The sequence below is a fragment of the Malaya genurostris genome, chromosome 2 (assembly GCF_030247185.1).
Source record: "Malaya genurostris strain Urasoe2022 chromosome 2, Malgen_1.1, whole genome shotgun sequence".
In the NCBI taxonomy this organism is placed as follows: domain Eukaryota; kingdom Metazoa; phylum Arthropoda; class Insecta; order Diptera; family Culicidae; genus Malaya; species Malaya genurostris.
The window spans coordinates 3,623,060-3,631,248 of NC_080571.1; the positions used below are offsets into that span (position 1 = coordinate 3,623,060).

General features: G+C 43.5%; 1 protein-coding gene across 2 annotated transcripts in view; it reads left to right on the plus strand.

The window, feature by feature from the left end:
* Positions 1–5,184, plus strand: part of LOC131430001 (FERM, ARHGEF and pleckstrin domain-containing protein 2) — a 111,936-nt gene extending 106,752 nt beyond the window's left edge. For both annotated transcript variants that reach the window (XM_058594606.1, XM_058594608.1), the window contains 4 exons: positions 3,727–4,426; positions 4,494–4,645; positions 4,708–4,967; positions 5,031–5,184. In XM_058594606.1, the coding sequence (XP_058450589.1) occupies positions 3,727–4,426; positions 4,494–4,645; positions 4,708–4,967; positions 5,031–5,184 (1,266 nt within the window). The remainder of the gene's footprint in view (positions 1–3,726; positions 4,427–4,493; positions 4,646–4,707; positions 4,968–5,030) is intronic.
* The last annotated feature ends 3,005 nt before the right edge of the window (positions 5,185–8,189 follow it).

Genomic DNA, 8,189 nt, shown 5'->3' on the forward strand with positions numbered 1-8,189 from the left:
CCCATGAAGAGTACTTATTATATTAAAGTGCAAATAACTGACATAATTTGAACCCCCCCCCCCCCCCTTTAATGATTTCTGCGCACGAGCCTGTCAGAATTCGTTTTACATTATCAATATAGTGGATAAGGCGCCTTTTCACCTTGTGGACACCCTCCTCTCCCCTTGAAACCCCCCCCATGGATGATTCCTGCGCACGGGCCTGGAGGGGACCAAGACTAAAGAAATTAAATAAGACCGTTCAGATGAAGCTCTCAAATGTTCCCGTATTTTCCCCCGTTAATATGAGGGATGCTTCCCTGGCTCCATTGCCCGGAGAGCCTCTATTGAACTTAGACTGGCCGTGACAATGAAGTAATAATCTTTGGCCGAGGTATCAATGATCTCGAGGGTATACTGAATAGCAGCTAATTCTGCGACGTAAGCTTAAGCCGGATCACTGAGTTCATACGAAGCGATGATGTTTGATCCGTCAGTGTAAAACATCATTTCTGTTAAATAGAACAGTACGTTGATACGTTGTTCTACGATGCATGACTATTAAAATGCGGAACAAGTAAAATTCAAAATAAGCAATTCGATGCTAGTAAATAATAGGTAGTTTGGGGTTGGTCCGCTTGGCATTAGGTCCTTTGACATATTTCCGTTTGGCCTAAGAGTTTAGTAGTGGTCGAAACTGCACAGGCCTCGGTGCGGTTACACAAGACAGTGTCAAACATACAGTGGTGCTTTATGACCGGTAATTGAAGGTGGCGAAATAGTTCGAGCAAGATTCTGCAAATAAGAAAGACAATCTACCGCTGGGAGCCGCTCTTGCTCTTATTGTGGCGCTCCTGGTGGACGGATTTGGAAATTCTTGGCGCCCACGTGTCAGGAATTTTGTCAGCTTCACGTTTGATTTTTGACATTCCGCAATCCGACTGTACTTTGTAAACAATCAAGCCGAAAGAAGGAAAAAAAACTGTGCACAGTTATTTGGAAAATCCATTGTGGTCTGCTTCTAGGATAGCTAAATAGCTAAAATTGCCCAGAAATACCGTATGGCGCGTTATCAAACGGTATAAGGAAACATTGACGACGATTCGGAAGCCTCAAACCAATCGTCGGAGTGTAACTGTCGACCGGAACCTGCGTGGTAAGATTTTCAAGACGATTAAGAGGCATCCTAATCTGTCGGACCGTGATTTGGCCAGAAAATTCGGTGCTGCCTATAGTACTGTGAGGAGAACTCGACTCCGGGAAGGAATCAAGTCGTATCGAGCTAGCAAACAGCCAAATCGGACCATAAAACAGAATAGTGTGGTCAAAATTCGTGCGCGGAAACTATACGACCAGGTGCTGACCAAGTTCGACGAATGTCTTCTGATGGACGATGAAACCTATGTCAAGGCTGAACTCGGGCAAATCCCAGGTCAAAAATTTTACTTGGCAACGGTTCGGGGAAATGTTCCAGCCAAATTTAGGCTCGTTTTTGCCGACAAATTTGCAAGAAAATTTATGATTTGGCAGGGCATTTGCAGCTGTGGCAAAAAACAAAAGTTTTCGTTACAAATAAGACAATGACATCGGAACTATACCAAAAAGAGTATCTCCAAAAACGAATTTTGCCGTTCATTCGATCCCACGACCATCTCGTAATGTTTTGGCCATATTTGGCAAGCTGTCATTACAGCGAAGTCGTTCAAGAATGGTATGCAGAGAAAGGGGTCCAGTTTATTACGAAAAACCTTAACCCACCGAACTGCCCCCAGGTCCACCCTATTGAGAAATACTGAGCAATCACGAAGAGGAGACTCAAGGCATAGGGAAAGGTTGCAAAGACATCAATCAGATGACGACCTGGTGGAATAAGATAGCTAAAACGATGGGCGAAGATGGTGTGCGCCGCCTAATGAGCCGTGTTACAGGAAAAATTCGAGAATTTTTTCGGAACCGGGACGAATAATTTTATTCGTATTTTTTCTTAAAAGTATGAAGAAAACGCTACATTTGTATAAAAATGATCTTGAATTCAATAATAAATAACTGAAATACAGGCAATTGTCTTTGTTCCAATTGTATCTGAAGCAAGTTTTATGCACTGAATTACCGTCATTTGAAGTAATGTATGCTGTTCTCAAAATATATCACATCATCGCAAGCCTCGTGGATTGTAGTGTTATAAAAATCGGCCTAGTTATCTCTAAGAAATCGTAGTGAGCTTCGTTTTGGAGGATGAAATCCAATAGCAACCTATGGCACATTTTATCAACCTATGGGATCAAGAGACCTTTCATTTGAATCTAAGTTTGTGAAAATCGGTCCAGCCATCTCCGAGAAAATCGAGTGCACATTTTTGTTACACACACACACACACACACACACACACACACACACACACACACACACACACACACACACACACAAACACAAACACACACACACAAACAGAGACATTTACTCAGTTCGTCGAGCTGAGTCGAATGGCATAAGACATTATGACATTTGGCCCTCCGAGCCTCGGTTAATAAGTCGGTTTTCACAGTGATTGCATAACCTTTCTATATGAGAGAGGCAAAAAGGGCTGCTATAAGGATTGTTTGTCCGAAAATCCGAACAACTACAAATGTTACATTGATCTGCTAGAATCAGATCAATTGTAGAAAGATTTCTCGTAGAAGATGAATTAGTTGAGCTATGGGAAATAAAACTGGCTTAAAACCAGTGGAGAGTTCATCATGAAGAACTCGTACTTTCTGATTACTCCACGAGCATTTAGAATCTTGTTAGGAAAAAAATAGATACCTTGTGCGTTTTAACAGATATTATTTGATTTATTTGCTCATCAACGGATTGAAATCGTAAACATACTGCATCCCAAAAATGGGATGATATGAATGATGTACCTCAGGTATATGTACATCTAATGATTTTAAATTGAATTTTATTATATGAAAATTCAAAATTTTTGATCAGGACATTATTAATAATTGGTTTTATAAGGTTTCCAATACAATCGCAGCATGACAATTCATCTGAGGGTATCGTCGATTGAACAGATATGCTTGTAAGCGAATTACCATGATTTAAACATCGTATGTCCGTATGACAATTTGAAGAAATCGGTTACGTGTAACCAAAACCCTTTCAAAGACTAGAAAAGGCTTTACGCTTTTCTTATATGCACATGTAATAATGATTATTTCCTATTCATACTTCGAGATGCCTGAAAAGTACTTCAATCCTCAATTAGCTGATCATGTTTGGACACGGGATATCTGTTTAAAGTTTGAATTAAAGAATATATAAACTACTAAACAGGGGCGATTTGAGCCTTTTCCAAAAACCGGAACCGTGAAAAAAACTGTAAAATGAAATCGGCAATTTAATTGCCACCCTGGTGTATGCAAAAATGTTTCCCCCCTTTTTCAAATTGAAGCAAGTAGGGGACGGGTATAGCGTGATGGGCAAGTCGATGCCCTTTCACGCAGCCCACTTGGGTTCGATTCCCATCCCCGCACATAGGGCCAGAAAAATTTTCTGGCCCGAAGAGGCGAATGACCTTAAGGTTAAAACCTCTATAATCGAAACAAAAAAAAAATTGAAGCAAGTCGATCCTGATTTCGCAATCTTTTCTGTTGTTAACGTCTGGAAAATACGGTCGAATTCGATTGACCCCTTTGCAGAACAGTGTCTCGTTTGTTCAACAACTTCATCAAACGATTTGATATTACTGTTTGATTACAGATCTATGATGAATACGTCGAGAGTCACCGGGAGATCCTGCAGCGACTGAACGATTTGTACGAAAACGACGAACGCTTCCAGCAAACGTATCGCGACTTCGAGCTGCAGAAAGTGTGCTACCTTCCAATCTGTTATTTCGTCCTGAAACCACTTCACCGCTTGTTGCACTACCAGCTGCTACTGGAACTTCTTCTTGAGCATTACGGCGAAGAGCACTTCGATCGAACCGATTGCCATGGAACACTGATGATGCTGACCCGAACCACTGAAGTGGTCCGACGCGAGCTGGCCTCGTCCGAGAACTATACCCTTCTGTGTGAGATTCAACGCGATCTGGTTGGATTTGATACGCTGGTGCAAACCGACCGGAAACTGGTGCGTCAAGGCTGTCTGCTGAAACATTCCAAACGTGGCCTACAGCAGCGAATGTTCTTCCTTTTCTCCGATATTCTGTTGTACGCATTCAAATCGCCCATCACACAAACCTTCAAGGTATTAGGTCATGTGCCAGTGCGGGCACTGCTAACGGAGAATGCTGAGCATAATGCATTTGTGATATTCGGTGGCCAACGAGCGATTACTGTTAGTGCCGGTACGACGGCTGAAAAAGCACTATGGTTGGAAGAATTGACCAAGGCAGCGGCCAGCGTGAAGCACAAACCACAAACGCAGTTACCGTTGGTGTCTATTAAATACTGCAGTAAGTGTTTTTTTTTTTAAATATCAACAGCAGAACTTTTTATTATATTTGTATACTTATTTTTCAGCATCATCTGAAGAGAATCTGGAATCGTGTGGGCTAAATAGTTCTCCGTTGACCACACCGCCGAAGCCATCATCTAGAAACAACACAGCACTGCATGTGTGCTGGCATCGTGGAGTCACCATCTGCCTGGATGATCATCTTCGTGCAGGACGGGTACGAAAAACTACCGGAACGGTTCATGGTCATCGATTTCTTAAAATGTATGTTTCTTTCAGAACCAGATATCCGGCTATCTATTGCGCAAATTTAAAAACAGTTCCGGTTGGCAAAAACTGTGGGTTGTGCTGACTTCGTTCTGTTTATACTTCTACAAGAGCTATTCGGATGATGCGGCTTTGGCTAGCTTGCCATTACTCGGATATACGGTTGGCCCTCCTGGTATCCAAGATGCCGTGCAGAAGGAATATGTATTTAAATTATCGTTCAAAAATCATACCTATTTCTTCCGAGCAGAGAGCGAACACACGTACCAACGGTAAGAGTACTCCATTTTTCCCCACATATTCACAACTTGAAGTTTTTGGTATGCATATTCCAGATGGCTAGAGGCCCTACGCAGTGCCACACAAATGCAGGATCTTAAATTGTCCACCGGAACCGGTAACACTCATCACATTACTAGTAGTGGTAGCAATATCAATAATAACCACAACAACAACAACAGCACTACACCGGTAGTGGCATCCCAGTAAAGGCCAAAGCTCATCATCACCCCAGAGTAAGCCAATAGCAAAAAAAACAATAACAATAAGTCAATCATTATATTGATAACTGCAATTAACGTATGTGTTGTGAGAATGAGAAATGCGAGCAGCTCTAGTTAGATTGTTTAGGAAAAATAGGGTGTTTTTGTTAGATTCTCAATATGCATCTTTCACAACAAAGACAGGATCGTTTTACATCGGTGTATTACACAGTTTCCTCACACTCTGTCACACACACAATTACACTAACCGCTGTACATAATACAATGCAGAAATAAATAACCATTATAAGTTTGTTAGTCAGTCACGTAGGACGTGTTTTTATTATATCCACGCTCTGTTAATCCAACAGGTTATGGGCCTGCATATAAAATAAAGTAAATCGTAATAAAATGGATGGATCCCGTTTTAGCATCCAAAAATTAAACAATAGCAACTACCCAAGCTGGCGTTTCAAAGTCGAACTGCTTCTTATCCGCGAGGAACTATGGCGATTCGTCGAGCCAGGAGTCAAGCCGGATAACGAAGATGCCGCCGTTTGGAACGCAGGAGACGCTAAGGCGAGAGCAACTATCGGGCTCCTGATTGATGATAATCAGCATAGCTTGATTCGCGCCGTAGGAACCGCAAGAGCAACCTGGCTCGCTCTGAAAAACCACCACGAGAAAACAAGCCTAACCTCGAAAGTCTCCCTTCTGAAACGCATTTGCGATAAACGCTACTCGGAAGGGGAAAATATGGAGGAACACTTGTTTGCCATGGAGGATCTTTTTTCAAGACTCGCAAACGCTGGACAAGAGCTGGCAGAAAACCTTACCGTCGCAATGATTCTGCGCAGCTTGCCAAACTCGTTCGACGCTTTAACAACCGCCCTTGAGAGCCGGACCGAAGCTGATTTAACATTGGAGCTGGTGAAGCGGAAGCTTTTGGATGAAGCTTCCAAGCGCCAGGGCACTCAAATGGACGCAGTGCTGAAGGTTAAGGAGGAAGGCAGAAAGAAGAAAATCATCTGTCATTTCTGCAAGCAGCCGGGGCATAAACAAAAGTTTTGCCGGCAGTTCATTCGAGAGGCAGAAAAACAAGGTAATGTTCAAGCACAGCTTACAAAGAAAAAACAAACAAACAGTGTCTCGTTCACATTCGTGACCTGTGTCACCAGAAGCGACAACATGAGCAAAAGCTGGATTATTGACTCTGGCGCTACGAGCCACACCGTCGCGGATCGAGATTTTTTCATTGAGCTGCGCCCCAGTGACGTGAAATCCGTCAAATTAGCAGACGGGAAAGTGGCCGAAGTCAAAGGTGAAGGCCGCGGAGAAATTGAGTGCTGCGACGAAAACGGTAACCGCAGAAAGATACTCCTAAGCTCGGCATTGTACATTCCCACACTAGCGATGAATTTGCTGTCGGTATCAGCGCTCATCGAAAAGCAAGCAGTAGTAGTTTTCAGTACCAACGGTTGCCAAATTAAGCGTAATACCGAGACAGTTGCGGTGGCAAATCTTAAGCAAGGATTGTACCAGTTAAAACGTCCCGACGAAACCGTTCTCCTCACAAAGAATCACCACAGTAAGAATTGCAGACACATTTGGCATAAGAGGTTTGGCCATCGGGAGCCGAATGCTATTAGGAATCTGGAGAAGCGCAACCTAGTGAACGGACTCGCGATAGCCGAGTGCGACATCGATGATTCCTGTGAATGCTGTCTAAAGGGTAAGAGCACACGCATACCATTTTCTAAGGAATCGAAATCACGTACTGCGGCCCCCCTGGATATAGTTCACACAGATGTGTGCGGTCCAGTGGAAGTCCCTTCAGTGAGCGGATATCGCTATTTTATGACAGTAATCGACGATTTCTCCCGTTTTTGTACCGTATACCTGCTGAAGGAAAAGTCAGAAGTAGCCGACAAGATGGAAGAGTACGTCGCATACGCGAAGAATCAATTTGGTCACTACCCGAAAATCGTGCGCTCGGATCAAGGAGGCGAATACTCCAGCAAACATTTGCGACGTTTCTACAAACGACTCGGCATTAGTGCTCAATTCACAGCGGGTTATAGTCCACAACAGAACGGTGTAGCGGAACGTCGCAATCGCTACCTAGTAGAGATGGTAAGATGCTTGCTATTTGATGCGAACCTGCCGGAGTGCTATTGGGCGGAGGCTTTAAACACAGCAGTGTATCTCCAGAACATGCTACCGTCCAAATCCGTGAGTGTTACCCCTTACGAACTGTGGTTCAACGTGAAACCGAATGTTAGTCACCTGAGAATCTTTGGCAGCAACGCATGGGTGCACATACCGAAACAAAAGCGCAAGAAGCTCAGCGAAACATCCCAAAAATTAACGTTCGTCGGCTATTCTTCAGAGCACAAGGCCTACAGGTTCCTAGACCGGACAACGAGGAAAATCATTATAAGTCGCGATGCAAGATTCGTAGAAGAAACTCCTACAGTCCGGAACAGAAAAAAATACATTTAGCAATGAGGACAGCGATACGGTCGAATTCGAACTTCATCAGACGAACAATAAAGTCGCAGACCCGGTAAACGTCGAACACGCAGACCCGGAGGAAGATCTCGACGATATTGTAACAGATAGTTCAGAGGACAGTTTTCATGGATTCAGCGATGACGATTCCATAGAAGGAGAGGAAGCCGAACAACCAACAAGATGCTCCGAGCGTTCAAATAAAGGAAAACCTCCTGCAAGATACGCCGACGTTACCAGAGCAACGACGCACAGTATCGATGAGCCTAAGAACTACAACGAAGCGATTAACAGCCCCGACAAGTTATACTGGCAAGAAGCGATGAAAGATGAGATGACCTCGCTTAACGAACACCAAACGTGGGATTTAGTTCAACCCCCTCCAGGCAAAAAGGTCATCGGATGCAAATGGACCTTTAAGAAAAAGAAAAATGAAAACGGAATGGAAGTACGATATAAAGCCAGGCTTGTGGCGCAAGGGTTCTCACAACAATATGGCAG